Source organism: Lepidochelys kempii, chromosome 4 (assembly GCF_965140265.1).
Source record: "Lepidochelys kempii isolate rLepKem1 chromosome 4, rLepKem1.hap2, whole genome shotgun sequence".
NCBI classification, from domain to species: domain Eukaryota; kingdom Metazoa; phylum Chordata; order Testudines; family Cheloniidae; genus Lepidochelys; species Lepidochelys kempii.
In genome coordinates this window covers 88,314,576-88,331,647 of record NC_133259.1, presented here as the reverse complement: position 1 = coordinate 88,331,647, position 17,072 = coordinate 88,314,576, and the positions used below count along the sequence as shown (strand labels likewise).

Below are 17,072 nucleotides of genomic sequence, written 5' to 3'. Positions count from 1 at the left end.
AATGTGATATATGCCATTATGTGCCAGCAATGCCCCTCTGCCATGGACATTGGTCAAACTGGACAGTCTCTACGTAAAAGAATAAATGGACACAAATCAGACGTCAAGAATTATAACATTCAAAAACCAGTCGGAGAACACTTCAATCTCTTTGGTCACTCGATTACAGACCTAAAAGTTGCAATTCTTCAACAAAAAAACTTCAAACACAGACTCCAATGAGAGACTGCTGAATTGGAATTAATTTGCAAACTGGATGCAATTAACTTGGGCTTGAATAAAGACTGGGAGTGGATGGGTCATGACACAAAGTAAAACTATTTCCCCATGTTTATTCCCCCCCTTAACCCCACACTGTTCCTCAGACGTTCTTGTCAACTGCTGGAAATGGCCCACCTTGATTATCGCTACAAAAGGTTCCCCCTCCCCCCCCGCTCTCCTGCTGGTAATAGCTCCCCTTAACTGATCACTCTCATTACAGTGTGTATGGTAACACCCATTGTTTCATGTCCTCTATGTATATATATCTCCCCACTGTATTTTCCACTGAATGCATCTGATGAAGTGAGCTGTAGCTCACGAAAGTTTATGCTCAAATAAATTGGTTAGTCTCTAAGGTGCCACAAGTACTCCTTTTCTTTTTGCGAATACAGACTAACACAGCTGCTACTCTGAAACCTGTCAGCATGACGCTAGTGATTCTACAGTCTGTGCAGGAAAAATTATAGCAGAGGTTATAATTTCAACTCCTTATTTTTTATATAAAATGTTTTTAGGATGAAAATTTTCATAAACTCAGTAGAAGGATATTCCTAGAAATTTTGAAGGGAACTAAGTTAGCATTTAACTTAAAGACAGAAAAACAATTAGGTGAGGTATTCCTTTCGCACTCAAAACGTTTGTATTTTTTCCTCTCTGGTAACTAAACTGTCTTTGAATGTGAAATTAAACTAATATGGGGTTGCACCAGCTATTCCATAGTTCAGGTTGCCACTGAATTTCCATGGTAAGCCTGATATTGCCATTCTCCACTCTAATATCCATAAAGGAATAGTATGCTAAAATCTGATAGTGTGTGTCTTGGACCGAGGTACAATATTTCTACCACATTTGAAGTGAATCGGACAATGGAAGAGTCCAAGTTGCCCTCACCAATCTTATTTCAGGTCCTTGTTCGCGTTGCACATGAGAATAGATTTATGTCATCCCACCTACCCTCCCAGTATGGCCCAGAGCTCTCCCCTTACTACTCTTCTTCCTGTCATATGGATACTCCAACTCTATACATTTTCACAATATAAATTAAAGACCTCCTCATATCTTCTCCCAACATTAACTGAAGGTTGTACTGTGTCATTAAAGAACACAGTGTCACAAGGGCAAAGTTAAAATTGGTATAGCAAGATGTAAGGGTCCCTCAGCCCACCTATAGAATGAGAGCATGGGTAGAGAGGTAAAAGTGTTGTTCATGCCTTAAAAGAGACTCTCATAATGTTTTTGTGTTAAAATATGTAACCCTGTGCATTAACTCATTCTAGAGGTTGTTGTTTTGTTTTTGTGGCAATAGAATTAAGAGTCTGAAGTTAGAAAAACTGGGAATTTAAAAAAATGATTATATGACTAATATACTGCTGAAGCTGCATGCAAATTCTATGCAATCTTTTACAGGCACTTTGTCCAGTCTGTTGCAGATCCTACCAGAGACAGTTATATTTTGTGGTTTGTGTGAGAAATTATCAGATTGTAAATTTTCTTTTAACCTTGCCCCTCATGAATGATACATTATAGAAGATGTACACAGTATATTGTTTTATGAGTTACAAACACAAGATATATCCACCTAGAAGCATATCCCTTGATACTGCTTCAACTGTTTCAGTCAATTAACAAAACAGTGTACGAAGGATGACGCTGTAGTTTTACAATGTAGATTTTTAAGTTAAAGTCCACATGTATTGACAATTAGACCATCATAAGAATAAGTCTCGAGGTACTTATCAAAGCTTAGCACAAAATGTTTATGTGTCATAGTCTCATCATGTATCACTGTAGCTGGACCTTTTGTGCAATGACAGAAGTAATGGATTATTTAACTATTCACTGCCAGTAACTTGGAAGAATTTCAGTCATATCTCAGCTCTTCATGAATGAGAGACTTGCAGAGCTATGAGAATATGATTCAGTTTCCACTGGAGGTAGGACAAGAAATAATGGGCTTAATCTGCAGCAAGGGAGACTCAAGTTAGATATAAGGAAAAATTTTCTAACTCTCACTCTCAGGGTAGTTAAACTCTGGATTAAGCTTCCAGAGAGGGAAGGTTGTGGAAGCTTCCAGGGGAGGTTGTGGAATCCCCTGTCACTGGAGGTTTTTAAGAACAGGCTGGACAAACACCTGTCAGGGATGTTTTAGGTTTATGTGGCCCTGCCTCAGTGCAGGGGGCTGGACTTAATGACCTCTTGAGGTCCCTTCCAGCCCTATATTTTTATGATTCTATGAGAATTTATGCAACCAATGCTAAATATGAATGAGGTTTATTGACCACAAAGAGATGCTCACTCACAGTACAGACCAAACTGCAATCACCTCATCAAAGGTGATAGGAGTTGTATACAAAAGTCTGAGGCAGAATTTGGACTAAGGATGTAAGGGTTTAACCAGTTAACTGATAAGCTTGATGCTTATCAGTTTCTGTTTATGGTTAAACTCTGCCCAGGGTCCCGGCTGCCGCCCCGCTTGCCCAGGATTCCTCTGGGCTGCCAGCCCCACGCCCGAGGTCCTGGCTGCTGCCCTGCATCCCAGTGCACCTGGGTCCGTCCCAGATGGGGTCCCGGCTGCCGGGGTCTGGCCTGGCTATCAGCTCCATGGCTGGGGTCCCGGCTGCCACCCTGCTGCCGCCCGGCATCCCAGCACGCCCGGGGTCCCTCTGGGCTGCCAGCCCCTGGCTGGGGTCCGTCCCGGCTGCCGGGACCCTGGGCATGCTGGTATGTTGGGCGGCGGCAGGGCCCCAGATGCGGGGGCAGCAGCAGGGATCTCTGGGCGTGGCAACAGCAGCGGAGCCCCACCTAAAACATAACACCCCTCTATACCCCTCCACACTCCTAGTTTCCCAGGTAAACGTTTAACCGTTACACGGTTACTGTTTTTATATGTTATTTATATCCCTAATTTGGACATAATTTTTCATTGTATTACTGTGATCCTATCAGATCTAATTAGCTATACATGCTTGCGTTGAGTCTGTCTTTGAAGGGACAAAATCCAAATCCTAGGTGTTGCAGGTGTGAGTGATTCTGTATCACATTTCCCCCTGAATTAGTACTGATGCTAGAGGACTCTGAGCTGCTGAAGATGCTTTCTGATTAGACGTAAAGCCAAAGTCCTGAACACTTATGGTTAAAGTTTCTATGGTATTCTTTGCAAACAAGGGGGTTTTAATTCTGAAGTACTGAACAAATTCCAAATCAGGTAATTCCCTTGCAGTTTTAATGGGATATGGACTTCTTCGCTTCTTATCCTGAACTGTTGTGTAGAGTTGCAAAGTACTGTTAAATAACTTCTGCTTTCAACCCCACATGATAATCTGCTTTTCCGTTATGTGTAATGTGAACCTTGTGCCCCTTGCCTATCTGAAACTGGGGTTGTGGGGCTATAAAGTGATTTGAGATCCTTATGTGAAAAATGATAGAAGTGCATTATTTACTTTGTGTTTCGTGGCAATTTTCAAGTTAAAAACCTATGTCCCTCTGTACATTATAAGGATTGTAGTAACCCAATTTTCAGAGCAACTCTACAGAGAAGTTGTGCAATATGTCTTTCACATGCAACTTACTTAACACTATTTTATAACAGCACAGACTAATTCGTTTTAAAAGAAGTGGCAGAAGTAGTACATGCTGCACTTAAAACTGTGCCAAAAGGTCAGTGGCTGTAGATCAGTGGAAAAGGATCCAGAGTTGATCAGATACTGCTGTTTTTAACCACTCTGTGTTGTTTAGTTTTACATTTCACCATTTAACAATTGTATTTAAGCTTAGTTGTTCAAACTTTCACCTTGCTTCTGAGGAAACCTTCACCAAGAGAGTGTTAGAGAAGTGATACTCAAGCCTTGTCGTACTCCCAAATTTCACTTACAATACCAGCTTAGCTGGATGTTTTACTTAAGTGTCCAGCATAAAAGCTCTTAGCTGTCCCTGTCATGAAGCCAGCTGATGATACACAAACATCATACACTTCAATATGCAATCAACTTTGCTTTTGTTGCATCCTACATTACATCTCTCTCTTGTCTGCTTGGTTGCAAACTCTTTGGGGCAGGGACTTTGTCTTCATATTTGCAGGTAAAGCAGCTACTACACTGATAGTGCTGCATAAAGAACAAGAAAAGGAGTACTTGTGGCACCTTAGAGACTAACCAATTTATTAGAGCATAAGCTTTCGTGAGCTTCATCTGATGAAGTGAGCTGTAGCTCACGAAAGCTTATGCTCTAATAAATTGGTTAGTCTCTAAGGTGCCACAAGTACTCCTTTTCTTTTTGCGAATACAGACTAACATGGCTGTTACTCTGAAACCTGTCATAAAGAACAAGGTTAATAATGACAGATTTAATGACAGTGGTAACCGTATTAGTCTGTATCTGCAAAAACAATGAGGAGTTCTTGTGGCACCTTAGAGACTAACACATTTATTTGGGCATAAGCTTTCTTGGGCTAAAACCCACTTCATTAGATGCATGGAGTGAAAAATACAGTAAGGAGTATACATATTACAGCACATGAAAAGATGGAAGTTGCCTTACCAAGGGGGTGGGGGTTGGGGTCAGTGTTAGGAAGGCCAATTCAATTAAGGTGGAAGTAGCCTATTCTCAACAGTTGACAAGAAGGGGTGAATATCAACAGAGGGAAAATTACTTTTGTTTATAATATTTCACTTGCCATTATGACTCAGAGTTAACCCACCGGTGAGATGAAGGGGGCAGTTCTCCGTTCTTAGGGTGATGATGGTGTCAGGCTCAGTGGTATCCAGTATACTCCAGTATCACCTGCCAAAGGGCTTCTAGTCAGCAAAAGGGCTAGAAAGTTAATTTTTAACATATAAATTCTGTAAAAGGCAATGGTGCTGCTGACAGGTGCCCTGGGGGCCTGGCTCGGGCCTGGTGATCCTGTTGCCCTAGTTTAGTTCCCCCTCCCCACGCCGGACTCAGGACCTCTCCCGCTGCCTCCCACAGTCCCAGATCAGCCGTGCCACCCTTCCCCTTCATTCCCCGCCCCCACGGTGACCCAAGAGGAGCCACGCCCCCTGCCGCCTGCCTGGGCTCCTATTTGCTCGCTCCATCGCCCTCCCCACTTCCTTGCCGAGCCAGCGAGGACAGCAGTGATTGGGCGGTTGCTCCGGCCCGCCGAGAGGCGTCGCCCTGTTCAGCGAGAGCCTCCCTCAGTAGTCTGCGGTGTTTCCGGGCCGCCCTCGTCACGTGACAGGAAGAGGAAGCCGCCGCGGTTCCCTGTTGCGCGGCAGCGGCCGGGTCTTTGCGAGCGGCGGCGGCGTTAAATGGGCCGGAGGCGGAGCCGCTGCGCCCTAAGGAGGAGACACGCCCCTGTCTTTGCGCACGCTTGCCCGGGCCCCGCGGTAAGGGGGAGTTGGCCCCGGTAACCCCGCTCCGCGCAGAGACCGGGCAGCACCGCCCCCTGCGGCTGTAGCTCCGAACAGCCCCCGCCCCGTGTGTCAGTGCCCGGTCCCCGCCGCGGCGGCGCCGCGCCCGTCTCTCTGGTCTGGGGGGCGGCCCCGGTGTAGTGACCGCGCCAGGGCTCCGCTCTCCCTGACCGCCAGGCGCCCGGCCACCAGCGGCGTTTCGTCCCCCGCGACCCGTGCAGTCACGGCGGTGACGGGCACTGATCCCGGCCGCGCCCCGCGAGCAGAGGCCGGCGCTGCCTGCGGGCGCGTCGCGGCTGTAACAGGTGTCCCCTGACACCGCGCGGGGGTTGAGGCCGCGGTCCCCGCCGGGCCAGTCTGACAGCGCTCTGCGCAGTCCGCCTCGCACCCTCCCACACCAACAAGGGAAAACGATGTAAGGAAATGGTGGTAAAGCCAGCGGGGCCCGGGGCTCGCAGCCTACCTGACGTGGTTCTGTCTGTCTTAAGTGGACCGGATTTACTGTTGTCCGTGTTTCTGTGAGTGGATTTCCCAGTTAACGGGAGGCAGGACGTTACTACTCGTGTTGCAGTCTCGGGAGGGGACTCGGTCTGCGCTGGGATAGGGCAGTGCCAGCTACAGGACATTCGCTGTGGGAGTTCAGCATATGTCGTTGTCATGGCAGGGCATAAGTTAAAAGCCAGGCTGTTAATTATACGTTGCATACACTCTTTTGCATATATCGCAGAAGAGATTCCTTGTTCCTTGGAAGGCATTCCAGTTCAATAGGCTATTTGTAACTTTCTCAGGGCAGGGTCTGTTTCTTCTAGTGTGTGCATACTGGCAGGGCTCAGTAAATAGACTTGCCTGGCACACTCTCTGCTTATTGAAGGTTTTCCTTGTAGTTTTTGTTGTTGTGATATCGAAGTGCTTCGCAGGTAAATTAGATCTGTGAGGTGATTACATGAAGACAAGTAGGATGTCATCTGCTCTTCCCCTTTTCGTCATAGGGAGGCTCTGAATGGAAACTGGCTTTTTCAGACTCTGGATTGGTCTCAGTTTCAGAAGAATCTTATGAGAGGAGATTAAAAAAGCTTGGCTTGTTTAATGTAGCAAAATGAAGGCTGAGTGGGGATATGACAGTTCTGTCTAAATATATCTGGGGAGATATCAGGTAGGAGAAGAGCTATTTAAGCTAAGGGACCATGATGGAGCAAGGACATATAGGTATAACCTGGCCATGGATAAATTTAGTTTGGAAAGTAGAATAAAGTTTCTAACCATTAGAGGAGTGAGGTTCTGGAACAGCCTCCCAATAGGAGTAATGGGGGCAAACAGCCTAACTAGTTTTATGATGGAGCTTGATAAATTTATGAATGGGAGTATATGATGGGGTTGCCTGTGATAGCAGAGAACTGGATTCAATGCCTCGGGAGTCCTATATTCCTAGCTCCTCTCAAAGCTTGTTACTGAGCCAAAAAAGCTTTATCTACAGTTCTCTCATACTTCATTTTAGGCTTTGTCAGATGCACTGTCTCAGAAAAGCACGTCTGTCTTGTTGGTATATATATGGAGATGAGATCTCTGATGTAGCTGGGTCCTCCTGGCCCACTGACGTCTTTGAAGATTGGGACCAAGGCCTTGAACTGGTACTAGAGGGTGGACTGTAAAGCCTGTGGAAAGATTGGTGCACAGAGTTGATGTGCTCACCACTCGCCTATCTGACTGAAGAGAAAGAGGCTATGACATTCTGCACAAGTTGGAGAGTCTGTTACTTCCACTTCTAGCCCCAGATACAGAGTGGCATTAATAATTTACTTCTGGGGGAATTCTGCTCCAAAAAAATTAAAAAATCTGCATATTTTATTTGTAATAATAACACAATATAATCGTGCTGATGTCAGTTATTTTGGTTATTTATATTACTGTCCAATGGATGGAGAATGGGAGTGGGGAGCATTGGAGGAAATCCCCAAACCTCCTTTGTCTAATAGTAATGTAGCTATTACTAATAGTCTAATAGTAATTTGACCCTTTATTTCTAGTTATTAGTCAACAAATATATGCAATCATATGCTCAGTGTTACTTACATCTTAGGCAACTGAAGAGCAAGTGAGGGCTGAGGAATCAAACTCACAATTTAAATTGGCTACTGACCATCTCCAGAAAAGTCAGTAGCAAACAGTTCATGGAGCATATTTTGGTAGGAAATGTTTTCAGTCCAAAAATTTAGTCTAATCACTAAAATACCATAAGCATTTATAAGCCATACTGTCCTTTAAAATAAGACTCCTTTACCCCATTCTGGCAATGTAAAGGAGCCTTAAAACTTTTACACCTGTTTTATACCCCTGCGGGATTCACAAAGATAACAGGAACAGTTCACTAAGAATAAGTCACTAAATAGACAGGCTGCTACATTCTGCTCTGCCTGAGAGGACCAAGACTGCCCCATGCCTACCTCCTCAAAAACAACCCAAAGCCTTGCCCCTCCATGCCGAGTGTGTGTAAGAGGGACAGTGTGTCTTTCTCTGTCACACACATGACTGCCCAACCTCCCTGGCGGTGATTTATGTCTCTACTGGCTTCTCCAGGCACCCAAACTGATCTGCCTGTGCTGCTGGGGAGGGGCACATGACCACTCTTAAGGCTTCCCAATCAGAAGTCATTTTTCTGCAGGGAAGTAAAGAAATCTGCAGGGGATGTGAATTCTGCACACATGCAGTGATGCAGAATTCCCCCAGGAGTAATCATTCTGGAGGTGATTAAACATGTGGATTCTTGTAGTCAAATCCTTGTCCAGAAGGAAAGGCTCCCATTTCTTAGCTTGATGAATGTAGATTATTTTGCCACTGGGAATCTAGATTTAGTGAAGAGTCTAGCAGGACTCAAGATTTTGCACCACTTGAAGTAAAGAAAGCAGGGGCAGGGCCAGGGCCACACTCTGTTATTCCTTCAAAGCAGTTCCCCTCTTCTGATCAGTGTTACTTTGGTTTTGTTTGAGTTGAGTTTGTCATCTTTCTTTTATTCAGGAGCATGTGTAGGCATCCTTCTGGTAGCATTGGTTGCGTCTGAGGAAAACGACAATGTAGAGCTGGATTTAATCTGGGTTGTGTTAGCAGTGGAGTCTATAGCATCTTGCTAGACATTGATGTGATCTCACATACATATTGGAGGAGAGAAGAAGGGCAGCTCCTAAGAAGACTTTTTAGGCAAGATGATTATGGAAGAGAAACAGTTGCTGATTGGTACACTACATGCCATTAATGGTTACTAATTACCATTAGTAATGGTACACTACATGCCATTAGAGAGGAATGATTATTATTGACCCCTATCAGTCCGAGTCATGGACGAGGACCCCATTGTGCTAGGTGCTGTGCAAACACAGTACAAAAAGACAATCCTTGGCCCAAGGAGCTTACAGTCTAAATACAAGATGAGACAACATATGGATGTAGACAGATGGAGTACAAGGAGACAATATTGGTCATAAGCGGTGGTTACAACACACAAGCACCCTGTTGTCAAGGGTTGTTGGGGTTTTTTTTTTGTAGGCATCACAGCAAGGGAGAGTTCTGAGGAGGGATTTGAAGGAAGATAATGGGGTAGCTTTGTGAATGTTTATGGTGAGCTCTTCCTAAGCATGACGGGGAGTTATGCGAGAAAGCACAAAGGTGCTTATTTGAAAACTTAACAAATGAGTTATGGAGGCCAGCTGGCATCATGGGCCAATTGGAGGTGAGCATTGATAGCAAATGAAAGACAGACAGGGTGAAGATTGACTGTGAAGGGGCTTGAAAGTAGAAATGAGCCATTTGTTGGGTATGCTAGAGGAGGGGGAGCCAGGGGTGGGATGTAAAGAGGAGTAACGTTGTCGACATTGCGGTGCTGCATTGTCTCCTTTAGCTATGTTGGATTAACCACACTTCATAGTGAACTACATCAAAAATTACAGAGAGGTCAAGTAGAATGAATATCGTATCTTTACTCTGCTGTCTACAGTGGCTTCCCATTGAATACTGAGTCAGGTTCCAGGCAATCAATCTTCAAGGCATATAATGGCTGGTTCACAGCTCCTCTCCTCAGGCACAACAGTTAGTTTTTCAAATTCTCTCTAAATGCAGGAATTTGTTTTTAGGTGTTTCACAAAGTATCTGATGGGATATTTTATTCTTGAAGGGGAACTCACATCTTGCAGTACCATGAAGATATCCAGCATTTAATTGACCTCTATAAACATCATATAATATCAAGGTGCACTGCATAAATGTGGTAGAGTGCAGGCTGAATTTTGGAGTGAAGGCAGTGGCTGGGACTATAATGAAGATTACCTTCAGTTTGGCATTAGGCACTAACTTAAACTCTCGCTGAGGTCCAAAAGCAACATCCTGTTTGATATGAGACGTCTGGTTGGACCGGTTCAAAGACTCCGATGAGCTATTTGAAAGAATATCTATCTATTCTGGGATCATTTGAATTCTGGGTCAAAGCCCATAACAAGCACTGGAAGTAAAAATACTGTTTTTCTTTTAATACACTACTCAATTGTCTAGTGGCATCACCAACAAAAGCAATATGCTGGTCTCCTTGAACATTCAACAATAAATGCTATTAGTATTTGTGTGGTTTTAAAATAAAGAAATTAATGAGAAGCAAACTTGTTTTCAGCAGTAAGATGTTTAATAGTACAGAATGGCTACATATATATTATATAAAGGTTTTTATCATAATTCTTCTTCCACTCACCCATATGCTCCCTCACGGTAATGTGAGTTGAACCATTAAAAATTGTTTCAAATGGGTATATCTCTGGTTTCTCTGGTCACTGGGAAACTAAAGTCCTTTCCTTGGTCAGGAGAATTAGACAGAAAAGTAAAATGTCTATTCTTTGAGTAGGTATCCTTGTGGATCCTTATCTAAGTGTGCATGCATCTCATGTGTGCAAAATTGGAATTTTTGAAAAGGGATGTACCTTGAGCCAGGCCTGCACTGTGTATGCCCTCATGCCCCATCATCTGAGATCGTACAGGGCAGAGTGGCTGAAACCCTCCCTCAGTTCCATGTACCACCTGTGGCAGCAAGATGGAACAAGCAGTGACCACACACTAACCCTTAACAGAATTCTCTCTCTTACAGTTAGCTGGTGTTAATTACCAACAACTTCCCTTTTTAATTTTATTTTATTCCCCCCTCAAAAAAAATTTTTTTTAAATCTGTTTTTGCCTTGTTCTTTCCGCCAGTGCTTCAAGCCTAAAATGGAGATTCAAAGCCCATGGACTTCAAAGTATGCCCATCCTGAACAAACTCGGTCTGCTTACATGTTGTCTTAGCTGCCGCTGTTTTTGTCTTGGTGACAGCTGGGTATCACACCCACTGCTCAGTGTGCCGTTCTCTTTGGACCAGGAGAAGAAAATCCAGGGGTACTCGGTTGAAGTTGTCCCTTTTCGAACAATCGATAAAACAAACGTAATTCCTTAAAGGGAATTGATGTCCTACAAAGACATTGATCACTTTTTAAATACAAGGAATTTGGTCCCAAAAGGACGTGAATAAACATATAAACCTTCTAGAATTATGAGCAATCAAACTTGCATAGCATTCCTACCTGTTCCAAAGAATTTCACCATGTAGGGTTTCAGACTATGTAATACATTACAGATGTGTTAAAAATCAAGGAGTTGCCTATTGATTACTCCTTTGCCAGGAGGCAATCAAGTTATGAATGTGGTACTGACAAAATGGGATAACCCTTAGCTGCTCTGCATCTTCCAGGTGTCAGCAACTATCAAGCAGACTTTCTAAGTAGACAATCTGTTACCAACCATATGTGGTCTCTGAAGAGCTCCACTATCATATCAAGTATTTCACCAGTGGGGGAAGTCCCATTATATACCTGTTTGCCACAAAAGAGAACATGCACTGTCTAGGCTTGTCCAAGGGAGGCATGAGCCCAGGATCCTTCTTTGTACCATGGCATCAAGGTCTTGTATGGATTTCTGCCGTTTGCCCTGATACCCAGGCCAGTATGGCAAATCAGAGAGGATGCAGCCATGCTGATCCTGATAGCTCCATATTGGTTAAGATAATTCTGTTTACCAGATCTCCTTGGGATCTCTATTTAGTCTCTAATAGCACCTCCAGACTAGTATCTCAAACCCAAGGTCAGATACTTCACCCGGAACCAAAATTGTTGCATCTGACAGACTGGATGTTGGCTGGTTGAATGCTACTGACAGTTTGCTACAAGTTCAAGAAATCCTACTGAAAAGCAGGAAGCTCTCCATGAGGAAAACTTATTTCTCTAAATAGAAAAGATTTTCAGTTTGGGCAGCTAAGTGCAACCTTGACACATTGAAGGTCTCTATATCTATAATCCTTGATTATATTCTGCATTTAATTCCATTAAGGTATACCTTGCAGTGCATTTGGCGTGCCTACCCCACACATAGCTGATTCAAACATAGTTTTCTCTCCATTGTATCCAGGTTTTTAAAGGGGTTACTTTATTTTCCTTACAAACTCATGGAGCCCCCTCTTTGAGCCTCTCTCAATTCTTTACACCATTTTATTCTCTAGAAGGCTCAGCAAACTAACAAGCTGTCATCACTAACCCTCACACAATGTTTCACAGAGATAAGGTGGTGTTGAGACCTCATCCCAAATCTGACACAATTTTAGGAATAATCTATTAATCTCTTTTTTTCTTTCCAAAATCTCATTCTTCTCCATGGAAAAAAAAAAAAGTCCACACTTTGGAAGTTTCAAGGGACTTGTTATGTTTTGATAGAACAAAGCCCTTTAGACAGACATTCTGCTGCCATAAGTAGCATTTCAAAAGGGCAGGCCATTTTTTCCAAGAGAATACCTAAATGTATTATGCAGTGTATTTCAATCATGTGTTTGTAGGGAGAGGTGTACCAGCAATCAAAGATCAGAGGCTTTAGAAATATTCCCCATATCTGAGATCAGCAGGACTATGTGGAGTAATCCCCTTTTGTTAAATCCTATGCCCTTGACCTGGCTGTAAGATAAGATGCCAAATGTGGTAGGGGTATATTTACAGTCACTGTTTAGTAGTAGTTAGGAATCTCTTCAATCTCACCTTTCAAATGGGGCACTGTTTATTACTTTCAAGATAAATACTCAAAGAGAGAATGGTTACTTGCCTTTTATAATGGCTACTGTTCTTTGAGATCTTTTCATTCATATGGATCTAATGAGTCATCCTCCATCCCCACTTTTTTTGGCACCCACTGTACCTGGGATTCTGAATTAGTGAGGGAACTGAGGGACAGTTGAGGCAGCTCTGCCTTTAAGCCCTTGGTAGGTGGGGGCACAGGGACATGCATAGTGCAGACATGGCTCAGTGGGCAGCACTGTTCAAAGATTCTGATGAGGCACTTGCACACACACAGGGGATCCACATAGATGACAACCTCTTGAAGAACCACAGTTACTATCAAGAAAATAACTGCTGTTCTCAGTATTTAACCAGTTCATAAATGTGCTTGAACGTTATCTTGTACTCGGAATGACTTTTTTAAACCTGTTTTTCAGCTGGGAGAAAATGACTGCAATCAAGCATGCCTTACAGAGGGATATTTTCACTCCAAATGATGAACGTTTATTGAGCATTGTGAATGTGTGCAAAGCAGGCAAAAAGAAGAGAAACTGCTTTTTGTGTGCCACAGGTATGCATGTTGATTGAGAGAGACAGCAAAGTATTTCTTTTCATTGTCTTTGAGTATTTTTCACTTTAAGTATAAAGTAAAATGAATAGTTATATTTAATTTCTTTAAGTGGCAACTGCTTTTCATGCTCAGCCTGTTCCTTTCCTGTATAGAGAACATGTACATCCATTTATTATAAATGGATGGAATCAGTTAGGGTTTAGTGTGAAAATAAATTAGTCATGTTTTCATAACAAAAAAAGCTTTAGTATTAAAGCCCTGCTGGACCCTGCTCCAGGCATCTTCTTAGAAGGAGAGCTTGTCAAGCCAGCAAGTGACCTGAGGGTTTAGGATTTAATTCCCTAAATCCCTAGTTTAGAGGCAGGTAAGAATAGCATTACTGGCTGGGAATGATTTAAGTTCAGCATAGCTGTTTAGGCTCAACACCTTAAATAATGCTGGTTACTTTCAAAGGGAAGGGAGAGGGGCTGGGGTGTACTGATTAGAAGCTGGGGCAGGGAGCTCCGGGGAAATGTGAGTGCTATCTTGTTGTGCTTTATACTTTTGGTCCTTTGTATCTGAGTTTAGTTGCAGGCCTTCCAAGTAGTAGAAGCTTCTGGCAAATTAGTGTCAATTTGGCCTAACCCAGAACCCTTGCAAACAAAAACCAAACCAACCCCACCATATAATAACCCTAACCAGAGAGGGCAATTTTATATTCAAACCTGATTCTTCAGTGATTTATTTATTTTTTAACTGTTCCACCCCAATCCTGCGATAATGTAACCGTGGATACTGATTGGGCTACCTATGTTGTAAGCTCTTTAGGGCAGGGACTATCTTTTTGGTCTGTGTTTGTAGAGCACATAGTGCAATGAGGTCCTGGTCCATAACTGGGGCTCATAGGTGCTATGATAATACAAATTAATAATTAATAATAATATATTATGTCAGGCCCATATTTGTGGGGGGGTTAATTTTGGTTGTGTCAGTCCTTGGTTCTGTTTTACATTATAGATGCAGCTTTGCTCTTTAAACTCATCACTTTATTTTAGGGCTACTATAAGAAAACAAATGCCTACATCGCACTGTAGCTGATTTTAGAAGTTATGCAGTGAGACATGCCTGTGTCTGAAGGGATCCCTTTACAACACATAGAGACTTTAAGCTAACTGTCTGAAGGGGAAAATCTGTTCAGAATCACAGATGCAAATGTAGACAAGAAGTTGACATTACTACTGGTTAAAATAGCCCCTACTCTTTGCTGAAAGTAATTCTGTACTTAACAGTGACAACAGAACGTCCAGTGCAAGTAAATGTGGTCAAGGTGAAGAAATCTGATAAGGGCGATTTCTACAAAAGACAGACAGCATGGGCACTTCGAGATCTTGCTGTTGTTGATGCCAAAGATGCTGTTAAAGTATGTATTTATTCACGCTTGTGTGACCTGTGTTTAGAATGTGTCTCTCTAACTATATAGAGACTTTAAAAGTTTTTCATTCAGAGCTCTGTCGAGTCCAAGTTAACTTCTTAACTGTGAGCTACACAAAGTTTAGATTCTAACGTCACATGAGGGTTGGGAACTGGGACGGCAGCCATCTGTCCATTTTGCGTGTGCCCTAATCTGCCTTGCCCAAATCTGAACTCCAGTGAGGGGGAGCTAAGCCTGAGGAGCCAGAAGAGCCATGTGATAGTATTCTCAATATCTATTCTACATAGTCTGTCAGAGACATCTCAGGTAGATAGAGCTTGGCTTGTGTGCAAGAACTTGTGAGAGAATACTACTTGTTTTCCCCAGTTTGAGTGCTGTATAAAATCTTTACTCCTCCAAATTCAGGTCCCCTTGAAATGGACTACCTTTGTAGAATGAAAGCATTACTGCTGATATATAATTCATGCTAGATTTTAAGTAATGCTTGTACCAGAAGGCACTTTGAAACCGTGGTGATGAGCAATATATAAGAACCTAGATAGAGCTGTCTAAAACAAATGTACATGGTAATAAGATACATTTTTGTAAACCATCCCCAAGAAATGAGAACATTAACCCATCTGTTGAAAAGTATATGGCCCTGAGGTATTTTGCCTCTTCATAAATCCTAGATTATGCATGCCCACAACAGTAACTTGGTTTTGGCCCTGGAAAATCATCTCTGTTCTGTAGAAGGTAACTTTTCCTTCTTTTTGTTAAGTATTTCATACCTCAGAACTTGGTGTGTAACGGGAGATGGGAGTGGTGGGGACAAAACGCAGGGCAGGTCTACATTAGAGCACTACATTGGCACAGCTGCACCGCTGTGGTGCGTCTGGTGAAGATGCGCTCTGCTGACAGGACAGCGCTCTTCCGTTGGCATAATTACTCCACCTCTGCAAAAGGCGGAAGCTATGTTGATGGGAGAATGCCTCCTGCCAACGTAGTGCCGGTGTGGACAGCGCTTAAGTCAACGTAACTTCCGTCGCTCAAGGGTTGTCTTTTTTCACACCCCTGAGCGACGTAAATTACATCGACTGAAGTGGTAGTGTAGACCAGCCCACACGTTACTCGTTCTTTCTTCCCTTTAATGTTCTGCCTATTGGCATTATATATGAATAATCAAAAAAGTTATTTAGGTTTACCGGCTTGTAGAAGATTTCCATCAAGAGTAGGGTGAATACACTTAACTTTATTACTCCTGTAATATATGTTTAACACACACGTTGGTTGTAACTTTTAAGAAGAGTACAATTAAAAAGAAAATCTACATTTAATTTAGGGAAATAACTTCCTTATGGGTCAGGGTTCCTCTAAAAGTATTGTTTCTATCAAGGCTTTACTTTCAGAGCAAGTGACTTTACTCCGTGGAAGCTAATATGTCTCTGAAGTGTGTGCGTTCTCTATGTATGTCCTATTTTTAAGCTATTTATAAATAGCTTATAAAAACTATGGTTGCAAAGTCAAGCACTCAAAAGTTAAGAAAAGCCAGAATTAACATTGCCTGTGCACCTTTAATTTAATTCAGCTCCCTTGTGAGAATGCATTATTACAATAGTTTTAATTACAGGATCACACACTATTTTTTTCACAGGACCCTTGCCTTTCACATCGCACATCATCTATAATGCACACCACCCATAAAATTGTGTATGCGTGCACACTTTTTATAATGTATCATTAATCATCACACTTAGCAGCTGATACTGACGAGGCAACTGAGATTCTTTTATAGTGCTTTGTGGGAAATAGTCCTAATGAAGATTTCATTTCCCATCATGTCCAGTTTCATGTGCCAATTGCTTGTAGGAGAAACATTAGCAGCAATACAAGTAATGTGTCGCAGTAAATGCTAGTCTAATTTGCAAGAATGTATAGCGTTAAGAGGATGTGAAACTTTCACTGGAGGAAAGGTAGGTATTCTAAAGTGCTTAGACTATGGAGTTTAAATCAGGCTATGTTCAGTACAGTTGATGCTGGATATATAAGTGGCTAATGAAAGGAAGCTTTTAATCCAGTGTAATCAAGGCAGCGTTCTCATTGGTGGGTGCAACAAGATAAATGTAATAATAAAATTGAAATTGTTTACTTTTTGTAAGTGACTTATTACATCAAAAACTAAAACCCTATCTTGCAATATTTTATAAATGCAGCTCATTGGTTCTCTATCCACCAGTGCTCAAATCCTACAGTGATGGGAGCAACTACAAAGCTCTAAAATGCAGAAAAAGTCCATAGTTCTGCTCAAGATGCAGTAACAGATGCGTTCCGATTGTATTGGGGCAAAGATCAACTGTATG

At 42.6% G+C, this 17,072-nt stretch overlaps 1 protein-coding gene across 8 annotated transcripts in view; it reads left to right on the top strand.

Moving 5' to 3' along the window:
• The first annotated feature begins 5,444 nt into the window (after positions 1–5,444).
• Positions 5,445–17,072, top strand: part of EXOC1 (exocyst complex component 1) — a 56,774-nt gene continuing 45,146 nt past the window's right edge. For 5 of the 8 annotated variants that reach the window (XM_073341991.1, XM_073341989.1, XM_073341986.1 and 2 more), the window contains exons 1-3: positions 5,447–5,624; positions 13,189–13,322; positions 14,591–14,721. In XM_073341991.1, the coding sequence (XP_073198092.1) occupies positions 13,199–13,322; positions 14,591–14,721 (255 nt within the window). In that variant the 5' untranslated portion in view covers positions 5,447–5,624; positions 13,189–13,198. Of the gene's footprint in view, positions 5,625–13,188; positions 13,323–14,590; positions 14,722–17,072 lie in introns of all 8 variants that reach the window. The other 3 variants (XM_073341987.1, XM_073341985.1, XM_073341992.1) reach the window with 2 other exon arrangements.